This window comes from Rana temporaria, chromosome 1 (assembly GCF_905171775.1).
Source record: "Rana temporaria chromosome 1, aRanTem1.1, whole genome shotgun sequence".
Taxonomy (NCBI): Eukaryota; Metazoa; Chordata; class Amphibia; order Anura; family Ranidae; genus Rana; species Rana temporaria.
Window position 1 is genome coordinate 200,529,907 of NC_053489.1, and position 23,684 is coordinate 200,553,590.

Genomic DNA, 23,684 nt, shown 5'->3' on the forward strand with positions numbered 1-23,684 from the left:
AAAAATAGTACTTCCACACATGTAGCATATTGTCAGCATATCAAACAAGAGACTGGAGCCTAAAGCCCTGTACACACGATCGGATATCTGATGAAATCTAATCCGATGGATTTTTTCGTCGGATATCCGATGAAGCTGACTTTCATCAGTCTTGCCTACACAATTAAGTTCAATGGTTCCGAGAATGCGTCGACTTGATTCTGAGCATGCATGGATTTTTATCCCATGCAGTTCCACACAGACGATCGGATTTTTGTATCGTTTTTTTATCCATAGGAAAAATTTAAAGCATGTTCTATTTTTTAACACTGATGAGAAAAAAGGCTGATGGGGCCCACACAAACCGATCATGTGTACACGGCTTAAGATAAAAGGCATAGGAAGATAGCTTACATTTGGGTTCAGTTTGCTACAGAAATCCTCTCATAGGCCATGTGTGTAAAGCATTAAGTTGAGCTTGTTAACAACGCCCTAAGGTTAGAAGAGAGTGTGATCAATAAAGGTATAGGGAAATAGCAGAACAGAAATAGGAGATCCGAAATAGGGGAGAGAGGATGGATGGGGGAATTGGGAGTCCAAAAAGACTATCGAGACAGACCATGTGGCTATATATTTAGTATAATATTGTGCCACTAGTTCTTCTAAGCGCTGTATGCGTGAGAGTTCAGTATATTACTCTGCAATTGTAGGGGTGGTCACTGACCTCCAGTGTCTAGAGACTACATTTCTAGCGGCAATTAAAATGAGCGAGGCAAACTCTTCTTCTCTGATGAAATAGTGGCTGGTAGCATGGAAATGAAAGCTATGTTCAGGGATAGGGAGGTATGGAAGTCTATGACTGAATCATAGATTTGAAAAATGTGGGACCAAAAGTTGCAAATTGAGGGGCATGACCACTATATATGTAAAATGGTGCCTGGTGGCAATCCCCTGCATCTCCAACACAATGGAGGGGAATGAGGAAAAAACTCTGTACAGGGCCCTGTTATTAGTGTGTAAGAATTTTCTAGCTCTCTTCTTGTATTGCAACTGAGACGCACAATTTATGTGTCAAACCGAAGACTCTGTCAAAATCCTCATTCAAGAATTGTATGTTCAGATCTCTCTAAAATAATATAGGGTCCCTGCATAGGATTGGTTCATTAATATACTGCAGATCTTGGCTATGAGATGGTTTGTGTATTTTTTACTGAAAATTTGCCCTTGGTAAACCATGGTGCTTATAATATGTGACCTAATCAATTTGAACTGCCACCCTTCTTTTTTTTTTCTCCAGGGGCTTTTAGAAAATATATACTGTTTTGAGGTTTAAAGCGAAGCTCCACCCAAAAGTGGAAGCTCCACTTATCTGGTTCCTCCCCCCCCTTTCAGGGGGGAAGGGGGAACGGGTACCTGTTTTTGACAGGTACCCGTCCCCACTTTTGGGAGACTACGCTGTGGCGATGCCCCTTTGGAAGTTCGGCCCTCCTTCTTCCGCCGCCAGGCCAGTTAGAAAGCACAGCATGGCTTAACTGCCGGTTTCCTTATCACAAATAGCGGCAGCAGCACCTGAGAGCGGGCTGGGGCGCCAACATCGCAGGATCGCTGGACAGGTAAGTGTCCTAATAATAAAGGTCAGCAGCTACAGTATTTGTAGCTGCTGACTTTAATTTTTTTCGTGGGGGGGAGGACGACAGAACTCTGCTTTAACTAGTCCTCAGTTCTAAAAAAAAAATACTTTAACGTGTGTGCTATGCCACCCCCAGTGCTCTCCAGCCCCCCTGTGCTCTCTGGCCTACCCAGTGCTCACCAGCCCCCCTGTGCTCTCTGGCCCACCCAGTGCTCTCCATCCAGCCCCCCTGTGCTCTCTGGCCCACCCAGTGTTCTCCAGCCCCCCCCCCCGTGTTCTCCGCTCCTCCCCAGTGCTCTCCAGCCCCCAGTGCTTTTCACCCCCCGTGCTCTCCGCCCCCAATGCTTTCTGCCCTTCCCACCCCCGTGCTCTTCTACACCCCCCATGTTCTCCCCCCATGCTTTCTCGCCCACCAATGCTCTCTGGCCCCCGCAGCTCTGCCGGTACCCTCCTCGCCTCTCCCGCTGGCTGCTGCAGAAGGGGGAAGGGGCCGATAAATATGTTATGGGCTGCTCAGTCTTAAATACCCAGGCCTATTTTTTGTCCCAGTCCGGGCCTGGTTGTACTGTAATTTAGATAAACAAAACTTTCTCCTTTAAAATGCCTATAGATATACATTGTGACACTTGTACTCTGCACGGGATAAAAATAATGTAAAGAACATACTTTTATTTTAACACACTCCCTTTTTTGTTTAACTTTGACCACTTCAGATTGGGAATGAATCCATTTCAGAAGAACCCAAAACATGCTTCCGTTCTAACAGAAAGGTAACAAAAAAGCTCACAATTGCCACTTGCTGTTTATTTGCTGTAAATCTTTATTTTTTCACATTTTAAACATACATTTTCTGTAGAATTTTTCAAGTACAGTGTATAATTTAATTGTTATGTAAAAAAAAAAAACATTTATAATTTTGTACATACAAAAAAATAAATAAAAAATATGTAACCAAATATTAATATGTAGAAAAGGCCTGCTTTTTCAGAAGCATGCAAATATATACACTTTGATAAGTATGTTAAAGAAAATTGGAGCAAAAAAATAAAATGCAGAAGATGACCCAGGCCTCATCACAAGTTTTGTTTATTAGGGGTTTATGAGTTGCTCTGCAGGCCCATAAGAAGTACATGTGTGGCCATATGGATTATTAGATTTAATGCAATATATAAAATATTTTCTGACAGTTTATAGAAGTTTTTATCATAAGTTTTTCATTTTGTACATAGTTACATTGTTGAAAGGTTGAATAAAGTCACTAGGCCATCCAGTTCAGCCTGTGTGTGTGTGTATGTCACTATCATTTTTGATATCTCTGTACATTATGTTTGCTAAGAAACACGTGTATTTTTTTAAAGAATTTAATTAATTAATTTGTTTCTATTTTCAGTGGAATCAGTTATGATAAACCTCTGCCACCTATCCAAGTGGCTTCTCTCCGAGCTGAGCGGATTGCCAAAGAAAAGAAGGTATACTGCATGCTAAAACATCTTTACACATACTAAAGCTGTGCAAGGGGAATTTTGCCTCTTTTGCAGTTCATAACTACACAATGGGGTTGATTTTCTAAAGGCAAATCCACTTTGCTGTAGATCTGAGGGGAAGATCTGAAATGAGGGGAAGCTCTGCTGATTTTATCATCCAATCATGTACAAGCAAACAATGCTGTTTTTTATTTTCCTTGTTTCCCTCAGATCTACAGCGACTGCACTTCCAAGTGCACTTGTAGCGCAAAGTGGATTTGTCTTTAGTAAATAAACCCCAATGTATTTGTTTTCTAGTTGCTATATTTGTTTTTAATATGTTATAAGGTTAATTTGAAGAATGTTACCTCTACTTTGTATTACACACTGTATTATACATTATATGCTCGCTTGTTATGGACATATCAAAAGTTCATTCCTTATAAAATGTATATTTAAATTAGGGGTGTACATTGATTCAGTCACCCATCGGCTTTTAAAAAAACTATTGGTAACACCAGAGTCTAAATCTTTGTGAAATTGATATTGGAAATGAGAAAGTCAGCAGATTGATTCAGCCCCACTGATGTCTGCCAAAAAGTCACATACCACTTGGAATAAATATTGAACTAAATATTACCCAGGTGGTTATGGATTCCCTCTATTTATTCCATATATGTATTAACTTGTCTATTCCTATATTTAGCTAGACTACCAAAGCTCTGCTATAATCACTGGTGATAGTACAATGATATAAGGTTAGCTATGAAAACAAACACATTGCTTAGTAAAACAACGTCTTATTTATTTCCCAAGAAAATAGGAAATGCTAACATAAAAATACTAAAGGTAAATATTACAGAGCATATAAAATACAAAAAACATCAATGGCAAGAGAGAGCCATGAGGCTAATAGAAGCAAGAGAGAGTCATGAGGCAAGAGAGCCAAGAGAGTGATTTTCCTTCGGTGAACACTTTTAAACTCCAATCGTACACCGTCTAGACCCAACCCCTTTTCCTAGCCCCTCTAGGTTTCTGACGAATTAAAGTAGTTAATAGGTAGACCTTCTTAATATATTATATTTCTGTGAATCCTGCTGTATTGGCCTCTAGGAGCAGCATTCGTCCATGTATCATCGCTATGTGACCTGGGTCATCTTCAGTGACTGTTGGCCCTTTGATGTTATGTAACAGGACATTTAAATTTGCATCTCTTCAGGGGTCTTCCTCTACCCCTATACCTCCATCAGGAGGCCTGCTATGAATTCATTCATTCATGATTCCTTGTTAAGAACACCCTGCTGGGTCAACTTGCAACTTCCAACTTAGGCCACCTGGCTGTATTAACCAGGAAGTGAAACTCCAGAAATATGATATTAAACCATGATGCCTTCCAACACCACTTATGGGTGAACTGTTCCTCTAAATTACAGTGTATTGGACTGAATCCTAATGCATCCAGAAGCACAATGATAACATTTCTATTTTAGGCATTAGTTGAGCAACACCACAGGGCACAGCAGCAAGCTGGTCCACAGGCTCCGCAACAGCCACTCCAGAATGGTCAACAACCATCAGCTCCAGCTATTCAGCCTGCCCAAGCACAGCCTCAGCAACAAGTGGTCCAAACACAAGTTGTCCAGCAGCCACAGGCGGTAGTTGCAAGTCCAGTTGGCACCAGTGTACCAACCACTGCAGTTCTGGTAAGTTCCACCTGACTGTTTTACTTTCAGATTGCATTACTGCCATCCATCATGAGTATCAGGTCATAATAGAGATGAAGTGGTGTGAATAAATAGTGGCCAAGAGGGATGTGGCATTTGTGTTCAAAGTAACTTGTCACTTCACTTTTTTTTGTTTTAATCTTTTTTTATTAAATTTTCAGTTTCACATACAATAAAGTGCTAATGAGCAAAGATATAAATAATCCTCAAGTGAATAATCATATAAAAAAAGTCAAAAATTAACAAAAAAGACAAGAATGGTCCAATAAAGTGCATCACAACATAATAAACATCACACCAAAATGACAGCTGAATAAAAATATTTTTCAATAAATAAAGTCCATTTGTAAAGTGCATCGAAGGAAATCTGATAGTAAACAGAGAAACCCAGTTCCTTATTCAAAATGAGATCACCTCCTGGGCAAACAAATAGGGATGAGGGGAAAGGGAGAGGTAAGGGAGTCCAAATTGCACATGAAAAGTGAGATGTAAAGGTGTCCTACAATCCTCCCCCAGTAGTGCTAGCCTCTCACCTTATGAAAAGACCCCAATGGGTCTAGTAGTGCATCCCTATTTGTTCGCCCAGGAGGTGATTTCATTTTGAATAAGGAACTGGGTTTTTCTGTTTACTATCAGATTTCCTTGGATGCACATTTACAAATGGACTTTATTGAAAAATATTTTTATTCGGCTGTCGTTTTGGTGTGATGTTCATTATATTGTGATGCACTTTATTGGATCATTCTTGTCTTTTTTTATTAATTTTTTACTTTTTTATATGATTATTCACTTGAGGATTATTTATATCTTTGCTCATTAGCACTTTATTGTTTATTGCGTTTAGTAATTAGCGCTACTTCACCACATATACACATTTCTATTGGTGCTGGCAACACTACAGAAGTTTTAGCTGCTTTTTATATTTCCACTTAGCACTTTATTAAATAGCACTCTACATCAACACTTTTTGGTAGCGCATTAGTATTTTTCCATTTTTTTCAGTTTCACATACAGCTGTAGCCCACGCAGGGGCAAGACCAACAGGTCTCATGCTCATACAACATATAGAACACAAAACCAAACAAAACAATCCATCAAACTACTTCCCCAATGTGAAGAGAGGGTTCAGTTCAGGATTTACCGTCGCTTCACTTTTTAGTGTGAAAGGTTTGGTGGTATAAGCTTGTCCCCTTAAACTTTTGTAAATGTTTAGAATATACAATATATTAGAGTTAGTATATATGTTTTAACACTCAATAGATTATTCATTAATTATTATTTGTGTTTTTTAGGCTGGAACCATCAAAACCGCAGTAACCGGAGCAAGCATACAAGCTGGTAAGGAGACTGAGAAAATATATTCGTTATTGTGCTAAAAGCACTTAGAAAAGGTGCATTTTTTTTATTCTGGTAGAAAAAGCTTAGCACACTGGAAAAATCAGTGGTGGGCACAGAATGTGTAGGTATCTCCTAAAGTTTAATTAACCCCCTCATGCCTAAGGCCTCGTACACACGACCGAGTTTCACGGCAAAAACCAGCAAGAAACTTGCTGGGATTTTTTTTTTGCCGAGGAAACCGGTCGTGTGTACACTTTTCGACGAGGAAACTGTCGAGGATCCCGTCGAGCCAAAAAGAGAGCATGTCTTCTTTTTCCTCGACGGGAATGGAGAAACTTGCCTTGTCGAGTTTCTCGGCAGCCTAAGGCCCCGTACACACGACCGAGTTTCTCGGCAGAATTCAGCCAGAAACTCGATCGGAGCCGTATTCTGCCGAGAAACCCGGCCGCGTGTACACTTTCGGCCGAGGAAACCGACGAGGATCTTGTCGGGCCAAATATAGAACATGTTCTCTATTTCCTCGTTGTTCAATGGGAAATTTCGGCCCGCCGAGATCCTCGGCGGCTTCACAAGGAACTCGACTTTTGTCTTTCGCCCGTCGAGTTCCTCGGTCGTGTGTACGAGGCTTAAGGGTAAACTAAATTCCCAAGCACAGTTTTTGAGATGTGTTAGTACAGGGTTCAGGGCTCCCCATGAGCACAAAGGAAGATACACGAATATGAAGCCCCACGGAAAAAAGCCCAGTCCAGTGCATATTTGTGTACGGTTGGCGTGAAGGCATTAACATGCTAAACAAAACATTCAGTAGCATGATAATGACACTTCTATCAAATGTTCCTTTCTTATGATTTAACAATGCACATAAAGAATGTTAAATCCAACATATTTTTTGAAAAAAATAAATGTATAAGCCTTTCAACAATTTCCACCAAGAGATTTTATGCAAGCTATTTCACAGGTGTACTTCCATAAGCATGGAAGTGACCATACACATTTCTCTTTTTTCTTTTTTTTTGCTGCATTAACAACTGCATTCAGAAATATTTGGAATGTTTTCTTTTTATAGTATGAACTTATATTAATTTGCCTTTTTCTGCTGATTTGCAGTTGAAGTACATAAGTCTTGTTCCTAAACGCTCTTAGTCCACAGTCTGAATTTGTTTGAATGCAAATGTGTAAATTACATAAAATAAACAGTCAGATTTTTTTCAGACTTTTTCAGGTAACCTTACAGACCACTTTAACCTACAGGTAAGCCTATATTAAGGCTTACCTGTAGGTGCAAAAAATATCTCCTAAACCTACACGTTTAGGAGATATTTGCAGAAAAGACTGCACTGATGTCTATGGCGCATGCACACTGTAGACAACGGTGCAGGCGCACTAAGAGTGCCGTTAATGAAGGCGATCGCGCCGTCACCGACGTCATCGCGGCTCCGGCCAATCACAGCGCCGGAGCCGCGATACCACGGAAGTCATTTGGGTATCATTGCGGCCCCGGAGGAGAGGAACGAGAGTCGCTTCGGGGGCTTCGATCTGAGGTAAGGAATTCATAATGAGCTAGTATGCTATGCATACTAGCTCATTATGCCTTTCTCTTGCAGGTTTTTTTTTTTTTTAAAGAAATGTTTTAGAGGGTTTACGTTCTCTTTAAAATGGTTGTAAACCTTATCCTCAGGTGATGCACAGAGATAAAACAAATCCTCCTACATAAGTTATACCTGTCTATCTGAAGTCTTTTCTACATCTGTTCAAAGTGCTAAATTTATAATCTTGTTTGAGAGTCCAGAAAAAAGGGGCCAGAGAGCTGAAGTTACCCTCTGCAGAGTTCAGTGAGGAGAAGTCTGAGAGCTGATTAAAGGGAAGAGACACATGGAGTTATTTACGAAAAGCAACTACAAGTGCAATTTCAAGTGCACTTTGCACTTGTAGTTTGTACTTGTAGTGCAAAGTGGATTTGCCTTTCGGAAATAACCCCCTAAGTAACAGAGCTGAGGCTGTCAATCAGCTGGAGCTCCCTCCTCTGTCACCATTTTTCTCATGATGTCAGGAAAACTTGTCAAAACGAAGCAGCAGACAGAAATGACACTTATTGATTTAAATTTCCCCCTACTGTAGAAGAATACGCTTTGTTTATGTTTCATATCTGAGGTATGTCTAAGGCCCCGTACACACGAGAGGATCGATCCGCTGAAATTGATCCGCTGACCGGTTTCAGCGGATAGATCCCCTGGTGTGTACAATCCAGCGGATCTGTTTCCGCGGATTTTTGTCCCCGGGGATGGATTTCCAGCGGATAAAAATTTCCTAACATGCTAAGAAATCTATACGCTGGAATCCATTCCAACGGATTGATCCGCTGGTCTGTACAGACTCACCGGATCAATCCGTCCGAATCCATCCCCCGCATGCATCGTAATGATTCGACGCATGCGTGGAAGTCCTTATATCACAGCGTCGCCGCGTCATCATCGCGGCGACGGCGCGTCACCGCGGACGGAATTCCGCGGGGATTTTGATCTCCTGGTTAGTACAACCAGGAGATCAAAATCCGCCAGAGGAGGATAAATCCTCTCGTGTGTACTAGGCATAAGGCAATATATCCTCTCTTGTCAGTCACATTTTCAGCAGATCAATAAAGCAGATCCAAACTCACTATAGAAGTTCACTTTCCCAGGTAATCTTGCTGCCGCCTGACCAAAAGTGCCACTGAGACATCTGCAAAATTGGGGTTCCTCCAATATGAATGGACTCAAGCTTGCCCAAAAATCTGGGTCTGACCTAGAGCTAGAGGCTGATGCACTGATAGACTGGCCCTGCCTGAGCTCAAACATCTTAGCCCTCTGTTGAGGAAACTAGAGTGGCATGCAATAGGAATAAAGGGCCAAATCCACAAAAGAGATACTCCGGCGTAAGCCGTCGTATCTCTGGTTCTAACTTTGGAACTGATCCTCAGAAGCAGTTTTCCTAAGTTAGGCAGAAGATCCGACATCTGTAAGGGACTTACACTGCCGGATCTTAGGATGCAGTACCGCATCCGCCACTGGGGGCATTTCGAGTCGAAATGCCTCTGCTAGTATGCAAATTAGCACTTAGGGCGATCCTCAAAGCTTTTGTGCCTAGTTTTTTCGCCGTAAGTGTTAGTTTGCCTGGTGTAAAACTAGGGCTGCTTTTACAAAGTGTAAAGTTAGTCACACCTTGTAAAGGCCCATTCAAGCGACGGCATTTGGTATGCATTCCCGAGGGAGAACTCCACGGCAATTTGTAACTTTTCACCCGTCGCAACTTTAGTGTCCCGTCGCAATCCACAAAGCCGCCCGGCGTCAATTACGTTCGCGCGATGCACGTCGGGAAAATGACGTCACACGCATGCGCAGTACGGCCGGCGCGGGAGCGCGCCTCATTTAAATTGTAAATGCCCCCCGGAGAGGAGGAACGCCTTACGACGGCGGCACTTAACTTACACGGCTTGAAATTTTTACGTAAGTGCTTTGTGGATCAGGCACTTAGGTAAAAACTTTAAGTCAGTGTAACTTAACTGCTGAAAGTTAAGTTACGCCGCCTGGCTGAGGATTTGGCCCAAAATATCCAGGTTGATTTCGTTTTTTATTATCAGCAAAACCTGCTCTTTCTTTTTTTAATATTATTTTTATTACATTTTTAAACATATTACAAATAGGCCACTTACTGACAACATAAAAAAGAGAAAGAAAAAAAGTATTCACACCCCTTGAAATGTTCCACATTTTGTCATATTACAACCAAAAACACAAATGTATTTTATTGGGATTTTGTGTAATAGGCCAACACAAAGTGGCACATAATTGTGAAGTGGAAGGAAAATGATAAATGGTTTTCAAAATATTTTACACATAAATATCTGAAGTGTGGTGTGCATTTGTATTCAGCCCCCTTTACTCTGATACCCCTAACTAAAATCTAGTGGAACCAATTGCCTTCAGAAGTCACTTAATAAAGTAGTAAATAGAGTCCACCTGTGTGTAATTGTAATCTCAGTATAAATACAGCTGTTCTGTAAAGCCCTCAGAGGTTTGTTAGAGAACCTTAGTGAACAAACGGCATCATGAAGGCCAAGGAACACACAAGACACATCAGGGAAAAAGTTGTGGAGAAGTTTAAAGAAGGTTTGGGTTATAAAGAAATATCCCAAGCTTTGAACATCTCACGGAGCACTGTTCAATCTATCATTCGTAAATTGAAAAAGTATGGCACAAATGCAAACTTACCAGGTCATGGCCGTCCACCTAAACTAACAGGCCAGGCAAGCAGAGCATTAATCAGAGAAACATCAAAGGGGCCCATGGTAACTTTAGAGGAGCTGCAGAGATCCACAGCTCAGGTGTGACAATCTGTCCACAGGACAACTATTAGGCCGTGTACACACGATCGGTTAAACCGATGAGAGCGGTCTGATGGACCGTTTCCATCGGTCCAAACTGATCGTGCGTGGGTGCCATTGGTTATTTATCCATCGGTTAAAAAAAAAGCCAACTTGTTTTAAATTGAACCGATGGATTCCTAACCGATAGAAAAAAAACGATTGTTTGTAGGCACGTCCATCGGTTAAAAATCCACGCATGCTCAGAATCAAGTCGACGCATGCTTGGAAGCATTGAACTTTGTTTTTTTCAGCACATCGTTGTGTTTTACGTCACCGCGTTCTGACACGATCGTTTTTTTAACCTATGGTGTGTAGGCACGACTGACCATCAGTCAGCTTCATTGGTTAACCGATGAAAACGCTCCATCAGACCGTTTTCATCGGATGGACCGATTGTGTGTACAGGGCTTTAGTCGTACACTCCACAAATATGGCCTTTATGGAAGAGTGGCAACAAGAAAGCCATTGTTGAAAGAAAGCCATAAGAAGTCCTGTTTGCAGTTTGCGAGAAGCCATGTGGGGGACACAGCAAACATGTGTAAGAGGGTGCTCTGGTCAGATGAGACCAAAAGTTTACTTTTTTGCCTAAAAGCAAAATACTACGGGGGTCATTTACTAAAGGTGAATCCACTTTGCGCTACGAGTGCACTGCAAATGAACTTGTAAGTGCAGTCGCTGTAGTTAACTGTAGAACTGAGGGGATGCTCTAAAATTAGGGGAAGCTCTGCTGAATTTATCATCCAATCATGTGCAAGCAAAAATGCTGTTTTTTATTTTCCTTGCATGTCCCCCTCAGATCTATAGCGACTGCACTTGAAAGTGCACTTGTAGTACAAAGTGGATTTGCCTGTCATAAATAACCCCCTATGTGTGGCGGAAAACTAACACTGCACATCACCCTGGACACACCATGCCCACTGTGAAACATGGTGGTGGCAGTATCATGCTGTGGGGATGCTTTTCTTGAGTGGGGACAGGGAAGCTGATCAGAATTGGCGGGAAGATGAATGGAGCCAAATACAGGTCAATCTTAGCTCAAAACCTGTTAGTCTGCAAAAGACTTGGGACTGGGGTGGAGGTTCACCTTCCAGCAGGACAACGATCGTAAACATACAGACAGAGCTACAATGGAATGCTTTAGATCAAAGCATTACCGTAATCCAGTCAAAGTCCAGATTTAAATCATATTGAGAATCTGTGGCAAGACTTGAAAATTGCTGTTCACAGACACTCTCCATCTAATTTGACAGAGATTGAGCTATTTTGCAAAGAAGAATGGGCAAAAATGTCTCTCTAGATGTGCAAAGCTGGTAGAGACATACCCAAATCATTGACCTGTCTGGTGTGTTCCTTGGCCTTCATGATGCTGTTTGTACATTATGGTTCTCTAACAAACCTCTGAGGGCTTCATAGAACAGTTGTATTTATACTGAGATTAAGTTGCACCCAGGTGTACTCTATTTACTAATTAGGGAACTTCTGAAGGTAATTGGTTCCACTAGATTTTAGTTAGGGGTACCAGAGTAAAGGAGCCTGAATACAAATGTACACCACACTTTTCAGATATTTGTGTGAAAAATAATTTTAAAACCATTTATCATTTTCGTTCCACTTCACAATTATGTGCCACTTTGTTTTGGTCTGTAACATAAAATACCAATAAAATACATTTCCGTTTTTGGTTGTAACATGGAAAAATTTGGAACATTTCAAGAGTTATGAATACTTTTTCAATGCACTGTATTTGGAATGCTTTTTAAAATATAACTTACAGTGTAAAAATTGCGCTTTACATCTGCGGAATTATTAGAAATATGTTATTCTAATACCAATATCTTATTTACAGCGGCTGTCAGTGGAAACGTTATTGTAAACACAGTTGCGGGTGTACCTTCTGCCACTTTCCAGCCCATCAATAAGAGGTTGGGATCCCCTGTTATACCTGGAACACTTGCTGTAAGTAACACACAAATTTACTAAAATACAGACAGGATATGTACATGGCCTTAATTCTGGGTGTTAATTAAAATTAAGCTCTAGCTGACATTGTCACTACATTATAAAATTGCTAGAATATTTGTTTTGTTTGGGTAATGATTGGAAGCCCTTATGCAGGTTATTTTCCCTCTAAATCTGCTCAGATTGCCGTTTGGAACAAGCAAATTGAACCTGCTCCCTGCCAACAGATTTTCACATTCCGTACTTAGAAAAGAATGCCTTTTTGGCAAACGTACTGTTTTCTAATGTTCAGGATTGATTATGAGCTAATTGCTATCCATCTTCTCATTAGGCTTCTGGGGGATCTCCGCAGGTTGTGCATACACAGCAGAGAGCTGTAGCCACTTCTGCCACGGCTGCTGAGATGGTCACTATAGCAACAAATCAGGGAGTGCGAGCAGTGACGCCGGTGACTGGTGGAACTGTGGTGTGTAGCAGTATTACACCTGTGCAGACGCAGGCCCGGTCAGTTGTTACACAGGTAACAACAGGTATGGAGCTACTTTCTGATCCTTCCATTTATCTCAGATAATGTTGAGAATCCTCCAGTCCCTTGAACCTTTGTTATAATTTTCTGTGTGCTTTGCAGTCTTACTTTTATATATGTCTTTCAGCTACAACTGCTGGAGTTCAGCTGGCCAGTAAAGCCATTGCCTCAGCCCAGTTCCAGCTTATTCGGCAGCAGCAAGCTGCCCAGGTTCAGGTTCCTCAGATTCAGGCTCAGGCTCAGTCCCCTGGGCAAATCAAAGCTGTCGGCAAACTCTCCCAGGTACTTTAGTCAGAATACTGTGAGTTTAAAAAAACTATTAGACTGGTTTTTACCAATTTTTCTCTTGATTAAAATGCAGGAGCAGCTACTGAAGTTACAGAAACAGAAAATGCAGATTCCACAACAGACATCCCAAACAGCATCTCAACAGCAGCAGCAACAGCCACAGCAGCCTCAGCAGGGAGGACCACAGGCAGCACCAGTACAGGGCCAGCAGCAAGCACAGCCACAGCAACAGGCTCAGCAGCTTGCTGCAGTCAATGCACCAAGAGGTGGTGCTGTGCTCACAGGGGCTACTGTTGCTAATTTACAGGTGGCTCGGCTGGTAAGTTTTAAGGCTTTAATTGTATGCTAGAGGAAGACATTTTTTCTCTTAATAAAATACTATTTTATTGTTAAATTTCCAAATATTTCCCTCAAGGCATTGGATTTCAGTAGCTTCTTACTGGTGCTGCATCAAAGGGGTTTATACTGTGGCCAATTCCACTTTCCTCTCAGAAGGGATGGTGATTAATTATGAACTATCTGCTGGTGGGAAAGCGGCGGGGGGCATATATCTAAGTTTACCACAGAGTTCACAATCTGTCAAATGCCATAAGTAGAGTGGGTGGTAAAGGCTATTGCATTTGACAATAAAATTATAAAGATGAGGCTTAAGCCTCGTACACACAATCAAATTTTCGTCCGTATTTTGTTGCATGCTAGTCTCATGTCGAAAGTGAAGAGGTTACTCACCATATGAATATTCTCGTACGATCTAATACAACTTCAGAAGTGATGTAATGTGTTGAATAGTTTAGTATGTATTCTTTAGTTCCTGAGCATGCGCAGTCTTGCTCTTATGATTTTTTTCATACAAAAACCCTACTTATTATACGAAAATCGGACGTTGTTTTCACATCCGTCAAAAAATTTATAGTTTTCACATCCAGCTTTTGTCGGACGAAATAACGGTATCGGCTGTCGAAAGGACCATACTAAAAGTCTGAAAATCGACAGTTCGTTCGTCGGACGAAATTTTACTTCATATTTTCGGTTTTTGTGTGCGGGTCTTTAGGTTGAGAAGGGGGTGGTGCTTCATCTTGACGTGTGCAGAAGCTAAGGCTTCATGTACAGCCTGGCCCTAGTTTCCATGGGGCTCCAAAGGGACACATTAACAAATTAACACATTTGTTGCTGACACCACATGGTTTCTGAAATTCAGCATAAGTTAGAAATCATTTTCTCCAGAGAATGGGCATTATTACTGGATACTATTAAACTGAAAATATATCCACGCAAATGATAAACTATAAAACAAATAGCAGCTGTACACAATGTCCAGACACGTGACATACAAATACATATAAAACAAAATAGTAAAGCGCTAAAATTCAAAACATGTGATGAACATGTGAAAATACAAATAAATCAATGAATAAGATGACAATTGAATGTCCACTAAGGTGCAAGTCCACAGAGGTAATCCAAATATCTGTGCAATCACATAGAAGTTTATCAAGATGAGAAGTCCCACATGCAATGAAGGAAGCAAGAAAGAATACAGAATGGGTGACCCTCTAATAATAGCATTATTCTTGATCTGAATTGAAACATGGAGGGTACCAAGCCACATGCAGCACAATCCTGAATCTTGCAGCGAGTAGAGTACGGAGGAGTGGGCCGTATCAAGAATATTTGATGATTCCTTGTATTCATTTCATACCCAGCACACATCAGCTTTACTGTGAAGAGACTCAGTTACTTCTTTATTACATGCCTGGTGACTTAATCTCACCCCACGGGGGAGTTACGTTTTGAGGGCTATACTTTCTGGTTCATGGTCATCTGCCTCCACCCTACCCGGTCATCCAGTGATAGGGAGAGGAATCAAGGAGAGTTGGATCTTTTGGCTTGGCTATCGTATATACCTCTTATTTAACTGCTCTTATTTGACTCGCATACTATCTGGTAAGCCGGGCTTATTGATTTTGGTCGGTGTCATCCATTCTGTCTTCTTTCTTGCTCCCTTCATGGCATGTGGGACTTATCATCTTGATAAACTTCTATGTGATTGCACAGATACTTGGATTACCTCTGTGGACTTGCACCTTAGTGGTCATTCTTTCATCATCGTATTCGTTGATTTATTTTCATCACATTTGAATTTTAGTGCTGCAATATTTTGTTTTATAATTATTACTGGATAGCTTTCAGACAATTGAGTATGGCTTAAACCCCTCAGGAGAAAAATCCCCTAGTGACAAAATTAAAGGGTCACTAAAGGATTTTTTTTTTAGCTAAATGGCTTCCTTTACCTTACTGCAGTGCTGGTTTCATGTCCTCATTGTTTGTTTTTGCTTTGATGTTGCTGTAATTCCTCTCTGTTCTGGACACTTCCTGGTTGTCTGTTTCCTGATAACCACAGTACTGGGAGATTTCTCTCTGTGGTCACTAATCAAGGAGGTGTGATTACTGTGTGTCTAAAACCCCTCAGCACCAATCCAGTTTTGTTTTACAAACCATCACTGCCCTCTATTGGTTCTCTGGCTCTGTACATCAGAGAACCAGGAAACAACAGCAAAAACGAAACTAAACTGCAGGCACATTATATGATTGGTTTTTATCTATTTTTAATCATTTTTAAAAGGAATCAGTTAACTATTATGTCTCTATACCCTGTAAACAGTCATTTCAGCAAAACAATTTTTTTCCTTTAGTGACCCTTTAAGTTAAATGAGAGCGTAAGAACAAAGTTTTCTTGCTAATAAAGTCACCCGAAGACACTTGTACTTGCTGTTAGGCTAAAAATGTCTGAATTAAGCTACAGTTCTATCTCTCATTTAGTGCATAATAATCTCTCTTGATGTCTTTTATATCTCTGGTCCTCATGCCCTCATTGTTTGGGGTGCCCTCCCCTGGAGGGACAAGTTGTGATTGTCTATGATATTGGATATTGGGGAACTGCATTTATGCCTCTGATTGTTTCTTTTATGTCAAAATATTATTCTTTATTCCTGAGGGACACATAGCATCTGCCATGGAAGTACTTCATGGGTGGTACCTGGTGGGGGAATGGGTTGGTGTATTGTGGGGAAAAGTTTTGTTTTTTATTGAGTCCTGCGTGGTGGAAACCTTTGTTTTTTGTTGTTGTTATTTTTGCATAAATAAGAAAAATAAACCCCCCCCCCCCCTCACAAAAAAAAGCTTAAAATGGCTGAAAGATTTACTTTAAAATAAAAATATTGGGTTTACAGCAAAAACCTTATACTCACCTAGGTGGATGCAGAATCTGTCCTACGTACGCTGCCCCTGCATGGAGAATTAAGGAATTAAAGATCGCTGATCACTCAGTTCTCCCCTCTGCTCTGACCAGAGAGAGGTGACTGTTGGTTACCGACTCTCTGCTCTGCCCCGCCCCACCCCTCCAGTGCCCACTGGATTGCTAAACTGGGGAGTGGAGGGAGTGGCTGTCAACATAAGAACCAGATAATCAGTAACAGTAGCCATGTCTTAAGTGTAGCAAAGAAAAAAAAACAGCCAGAGTCTTTGGATATCTATTGTAATTCTTGCAGTTCACCTTGTGTTTTATCTGGTTTTCTTTTCACAGCTTCAGGCTCAGGGGCCAATCCAGGCTCAACCAGGACAAACAGCACAAGTGGCCCTAGCTAAGCCTCCAGTGGTGTCTGCAGTTGTGTCATCTACAGGAGTGACCACCCTTCCAGTCACTGTAGCAGGAATTAGCGTTGCTATTGGCCAGCCCCAAAAAGCTGCAGGTAATGCCTCTGTAATTACGGTATACATTTACTAGCTAACTAGTTGGATATGATATACATGAAAGTGTAAGGTCGGCCTTACACAGTTCGATTATTGGCCGGTTCAGTAGAAACCGACAGAGGTTCAAACTATTAATGGGCAAGCTGAATGCTTTCCTCGTCTTCCCCCAACCCCCCCTCGCCGGGAACAGACAATTGCTCAGTAGGAGGGATTCCCTTGTCAGCACTGTCTGTGTTGATGGGAAAATGTGTGAATTTCTTTCCTGCAAAAATTCGTAGTGTGAATGGCCTACCTAACTTTCTTTGCTGGTTTCACATTTTTATTTTTATTCCTAGCTTCATATTTTCCTGCTGATAAACCTTTATATTTACGTTAAGGCTTGAAAAATAAGTTTGAGTCAGAATGCATTCTTGCAACCAATACATCTAGCCATTCATCAGTCATGTTTTTATTAGGCCTCGTACACACGGACGGACTGTCCGCTGAAAACGGTCCATGCTAAGAAACATTTGTCCGCTGGAAAACGGTCGGCTGGACAAATGTCCGCTGTAAACCTGTCCGGTCGGCCGTACACACGACCAAACATGTCTGCTGAAACTGGTCCGCGGACCAGTTTCAGCAGACATGTTCGGTCGTGTGTACGGGGCCTTACTGTTTGTATGCTCATGGAGGAGAATTAATTCCCCTTACTTCCTGCCCTGGTGACCTGTGGTTAGTGACAAAGAAAAAGATGGGAAAGCTCTCAAATTGGGACGGAGACCTTCTTCAGATTATACTGCCGCACACAGGAGGTTTGGACACTGGCAAACAATGACTGTTGGGCAGCCTAGGATAACCCCACCTACTACCAGCATGCCCCAGGTTTTGCTAGTGTCCTAGGAAGATGAACATATTTTCTTCAGTACTGCTATGTTAAATAGTAACCCTTTTATCTTAATCGTACAGTACAGGAAACAAGAAAATTATTCATAGACCCTGGGTTATAGAATCCTGCGTTGAAGTGATAGGGTACTGGCAAAGCTTTCAAGCATACACCTCTTGCACGCCACCCCAATAACCTTTCCCTATAATTTAACTCCATGAGAAATTTGCATGGAAATCACCCAACTTAGCTTCATCTCTTCAGTCTTCTCCTTCCTTGTATTATAATACCTAAAATGTATACAATGCATCCAAATTTGCATAACCTCTGTAAACCTTGAGTTCTGTGCTGATGTCTGAATGTGATGGATCATTTCTCCTTTCCAGAGAAAATCACCCTTAGCTTAACTCATTTATTATTTTTCTATATTATTTTATGTTCTGTTATTTCCATTAAATCCTAACTATCTTCTAATGTCCAAATACAAGCAGTGTATCTGGATCATAGCAACCTCAGTAAAACCTTGAAATTCATACCTGGACCTCACACTGTGAGGATGCCCTTTAATGGGCACTCACCTTGGTGCAATGCATTAAAGTGATTGTGAAGTCTACTTTTTTATTTACCTGCTCTGTGCGCTCGTGGCTCCTCCTCTTCTCGGTGTGCCACCATGGGAAGCCACTTTATATGGTGACACACCTGCAGGATCAATACCAAGTCATAGACACAGACAGCACAGTTCAGCCTTGCCCCTCGCTCTGACAGCAGATTAAACCAATGTCTTCCACTGCTTCAGCAAAGCCTGCAAGAGTGGATGAGAGCTACTACATACAGACACAGCGCTGAATTGAGTGAGAACTCAGGTAAGTAAGGAGGGATGAGGGGGCGATGCAGGTACTGGAACACGTCTTACCTGAATTCAGGGAATGTTTAGGCTTTACAACCACTTCAAGTTAGCTAGGTTGTTATATAGGTTTGGGGCCATAGACCATCGCCATGGAACCCAGTACCTGAATTTCCCTTTCGGGGGTATTCCCACTGCGATGGGCGAAGCCTGGACTTTATATGCAGTCCAGCATCAGCTAAGACAGTGTCACCCTGTATCTCTGACTGTTCCTGTAAAAACAGGGCTGTCATGTACCTTCAGGTAGAGCCTGACGAGCAGAGGAAGGCCTCTTCTACAGCCCCAGTTTAAGGACTACTGAGTTTGCAACAGCGGCCGGGAGAGCACGGTGAGGTAGGTGTGCCTAGGATGTTCTTTTTAGCAGGTGAAAACATGATGCAGAGGTAGTGAAGCTGCGTTTGGTGGCTGTGGATTTAGGCACTCATGGATGCAGGGGTGCTGTAGATGCAGGTAGGTTGCAGGTGCTGGGTACTGTGGATGCAGTTAAGTAGAGGCTGTAGCAAGGGGAAGAGACTGGTGCAAAGTAAGACAAGTCAGGTTATACAAAGGGGATCAGATAGATCAGAAACATCAATCAGAATTGTCAAGTTCATGCAAAGGTTTAGCAACAAAGAATCCAGCAGCAGTAGGAGAGAATCAGGGTCAAGCAAGCTGAGGTCAGGAGTGGAGAGAATCAGGAGTCAGGAAGCCAGGTAACAATCAGATCAAGGGCAGGCACTGGAACATGATACAGGGGGAAAGCTGCAGATCGGACAACAAAGGCCCTAGTGCATCTGCTATCACTACACACTGCAATTGGCACCAATGCTAATGGGATGTGCGCATACTCACGCGCACATAGGTGCATAGGCGTTCGCCCGGACACGTGGACATGCCTGCCAGGAGGGATATAATTGGAACTGTGCCCACACATGCGTAATAGCCTCTGCCTCTGCACATCTGCTGCACTATGGTCAACATGTCCCTGACAAGGGCTTTCTTTGAAAAGTGTTCGTTTCACAATGCAAACTTTTTAAACTTGATGCTAAAATTAAGTCAGAGCTCATTCTCAGGTGGATGGCTATGTGTTACATTACACCACTGGTTGCACACTTTAACGCCACTTCTGCCTAGAGCCCGTAAAAGATACTGAGGCACTTTCTCCCACCCTTTTGGTGCAAAATTCTACACCTGGGTTATATTTTTACACCTCCTTATGGACACGCTTACTCTATACTCCACATCCTATTCCATGAGTACCCCATAAGGGAATGCCTTCACTTGTAGCTATGGCAGAGACCAAGCAAAGGGGGATCAGTACAGAATCACACGTGAACATTCACTCTGCCTAACATTAAAATTCTGATGACTAAAGCTGAATTCTCTGCACGTCACATTTCCCCAGACAGATTTTGGGCATGATCCAGGACCCAAAAACATCATGCTTCTTCTCTTACTCTTGTTTCTAACCTGGAGTCAGATCTTGATATGCCAGTCCTAGAGGAAGCAGATGATAGTGAGGCAGTAATGGAGGAAGCTGTGGAAGATTTTTCTCACCAAGGTTGTCACTATATTGAAGAATTCATGCAACATGCTTGTGAACCTTCAAAGGATGATTGCTTCTTTCAGAAAAAGCCTTGAAATTTTGTAAGCTAACTCTCTACCATCCACCATGCCCCTTTGTGCTCAAAGAGACTTACAAAACCTTGCAGAACATGGCCTGTTCATTAATAGATAGAATGTACAGTCTGTGAACACTGGGTCACTCCTGGAAGAATTTTCACTACCCCCAAAATTATTACTGAATTATTTTTTGTGGAAAAGTGGACTAGTTGCCAACACTTGATCTGTGAACTAGCGCCACAGCCAGGACCTCTGCGGCATCTGGTTGTGGCTCTTCTCACTGTGCAACATGAAATGTTGGACAGCTCTCTGTATGGTGTGTGGACATTTTAGCTTGTTCATTGACTATGCTTCTGCATGTTTCCTATCTGCTACCTAATCCTCACTTGCTGTTGTCCTGGTGGGGCTATCATGAGGGCTGCAACCTGTCATTAGCACACAGCCTGCGTCATCTTCTAAGGGGATCTGCTTGTGTATTCATCCAGCTGATTACTGCGTGAACCTCTATACTACTACAGCCACTGGCCTCCAAGCCTGATCTCAAACTGTGACACTATTCATGTAGTTGATCCTGCCATCTGTCCCAAACAAACATCTCACTGTTCCTATTGAAGATGCTCCTTCTTTCAAATATCCTGCAGATAAAAAGTTTGAGACATTCTTAAAAGCTCTCTTTAGTCTTGCAGGCCTAGCCCTGCGACCAGCTATTTCTGCAATTTCAGTATGTCAAACTGTAGCTAACTAAACTAGTACAATAAACAACCAACATGATCCTGTATTTCAGGATTGTGTAGTTACACAGCCATTACATCAGTTTCCTTCTGCTCTATTTTTCCATGTAGATGCCCTGGAATGTGTCATGAGACACATTTGCAGAATGGCTTTAATCTCCATTCACATTTGCAGTATCCAATGACTAAAAGTTTGGACAGTTGAAGCTGCCTGCAAAAGATGATTCACATTTATGCCTTTCCAAGGAAGACGTCTGTTCGGTGAGGCATTTGACCAGTTTATCAAAGAGGTAATGGGAGTGAAGGTTTTACTTCCACAGCGAAAGGTCCCACAATTACCTTCTTCAGGAGCCCCTAGGTTGTCAAAACACAAAGCACCTTTCTGCTCTAACATGCTGGGTTCACACTGGTACAACAAATGTTGTACCAGTGTGAGCACATGTTTGGGAGCACATGTTGCGTGTCAATCAATGATTCCCTATGAGAGCTGCCTTAACTGGTCCGACACAAGTCGGTCCGACTTTGAAAAAGGTTCCTGCACTACTTTGGTCCTACTTCAGCTCATTGAATATTATTGAAGTCGGATCAACGTAGGATCCTTGTCCCAACCATTCGACTTGTGACGTCCGACATAGTGATTACAGCAGCAGTAAAAGGAATTTATGTCACACTGGGATTGTTTTGATAGAGAAAGTACGACTTTTCTTTTGACCAAAGTCGGAGCAAAATCCAATCTTGTTCATTCAAGTCGGAGGGAAGTAGGACCCAATGTAGGACCGATGTCCTACATTTTCACCCTAATACTTTAAGTGCTCTTAAAGGTCAGTTCTCAGCTTTATCCATTCTTTTTCAAAGGCCTCTGGCTTTGCACTCCCTTGTAAAAACCCTTTTTTTCAAGGTGTATCTCATATTAAGCCCCCCTTTGCAGCACCATGTACTTCTTTTGGATCTCAACTTGGTTCTTTCTGCCCTGCAGAAACCAACCAACATATCAGAGATATTCCCCTAGAGGTTCTCTCATGCAAAGTAGCTGTTATGCCACATACACACGACCGTTTTTCATGACGAGAAAAATTCAATATTTGAAATTGGTCATTAAAAACGATCGTGTGTAGGCTCCAGAGCATTTTTCTCGATGTGAAAAATGGGCATTAAAAATTTAGACCATGCTCTAATTTTCCTTGTCGTTTTTCACGTCGTGAAAACCGGTCGTGTGTAGGCTTTAACGACAGGAAAAAAACATGCACGCTCAGAAGCAAGTTATGAGATGGGAGCACTCGTTCTTGTAAAACTAGCATTTGTAATGGAGATAGCACATTCGTCACGCTGTAACAGACTGAAAAGCGCAAATCTTCTCTCACCAAACTTTTACTAACACAAAATTAGCAAAAAAAATTAGCAAAAGCAGCCCAAAGGGTGGCACAATCCAAATGGAACTTCCCCTTTATAGTGCCGTCGTACGTGTTGTATGTCACCGCGCTTTGCTCGAGTATTTTTTTTTTCACGATCGTGTGGATGCAAGGCAGGCTTGACAAGAATCACGGCGAGAAAAACATTGTTTTTTCCATGACATTAAAAACAGTCGTGTGTACGCGGCATTAGTTGCTATGATGTTTGCCAGACATGTTTCTGAACTGGCAGCTGTGCTCCTAGTTCAGAATGACAAGATTGTCTTATGCCCAAAGCCATTCTTTCTTTCAAAAGGGGTCTTGGCATTCCACCTCAGCGAGATTGTTGTCCTCCCATCCTTATGCCCTGATCCTAAGCATCCTTAGAAAATTCCTCTATATACATAATCAGACAGACGCATTCACTCTTTGTCCTGTTTTCTGACCTCGACTCTGTCGTCCAGTTTTGTAAGGCTGCCGCCTGGACATTTTCAACGTTTTACCAGGTGGATGTCCAATCTTTTGCTGATGCAGCTTTTGGCCACAAGGTGCTCAAAGCGACTCTCTGGGGTTGGGTCTTCTGACCCTTGTTGTCACAGTTCTGTTTGCCTCATTGTTTCACACCCTTCCTAGTCATTGCTTGGGGATGTCCCATGCCATATATTGTGCCTGTGCCCTGTACTGTATGATTAGAATAAGAGGAATTTTGATCTACCAGTAAATCCCATACCTTAAAGTACAGTATAGGGTGCAGGCCACCCTGCCTTTCATTCCTTGGTTTACTCTCAATTGTTTTTGTACAAAATTAGGGTTATATGGTCCCTTATTTCTTGTTCTGGTGTCACAGAAGTGTCACTGAAACACACAGTGAGGAGAATTCTCCACAGTGGACTTTCAGGCAACAATAAAAACCTACCAGTAGTTCTACCCCTCCCCTATTCTATCCAAAACGAAAAATGTATAGTTTTGTCTAGAGTGGGTTTGAAAAGAAGGTATGGCCATTACTGAACTCTTGATACTAGTTTGTAATGTTATATGTAAATATTTGCTTCTTGCCTATGTAGGCCATTATTTATTTTTACTAACACAGCAGTTGTGTTGTACTGCTTCCCTAATCTCAGTTCAGGTACAGTACGGG

At 41.9% G+C, this 23,684-nt stretch overlaps 1 protein-coding gene across 6 annotated transcripts in view; it reads left to right on the forward strand.

The window, feature by feature from the left end:
• The window catches only part of LOC120935641 (E1A-binding protein p400-like), a 290,514-nt gene that overhangs the window by 259,432 nt on the left and 7,398 nt on the right, over positions 1 to 23,684 (forward strand). For all 6 annotated transcript variants that reach the window (XM_040347697.1, XM_040347694.1, XM_040347700.1 and 3 more), the window contains 9 exons: positions 2,323 to 2,379; positions 3,000 to 3,078; positions 4,563 to 4,775; positions 6,089 to 6,134; positions 12,383 to 12,492; positions 12,827 to 13,025; positions 13,149 to 13,303; positions 13,383 to 13,628; positions 16,893 to 17,058. In XM_040347697.1, the coding sequence (XP_040203631.1) occupies positions 2,323 to 2,379; positions 3,000 to 3,078; positions 4,563 to 4,775; positions 6,089 to 6,134; positions 12,383 to 12,492; positions 12,827 to 13,025; positions 13,149 to 13,303; positions 13,383 to 13,628; positions 16,893 to 17,058 (1,271 nt within the window). The remainder of the gene's footprint in view (positions 1 to 2,322; positions 2,380 to 2,999; positions 3,079 to 4,562; positions 4,776 to 6,088; positions 6,135 to 12,382; positions 12,493 to 12,826; positions 13,026 to 13,148; positions 13,304 to 13,382; positions 13,629 to 16,892; positions 17,059 to 23,684) is intronic.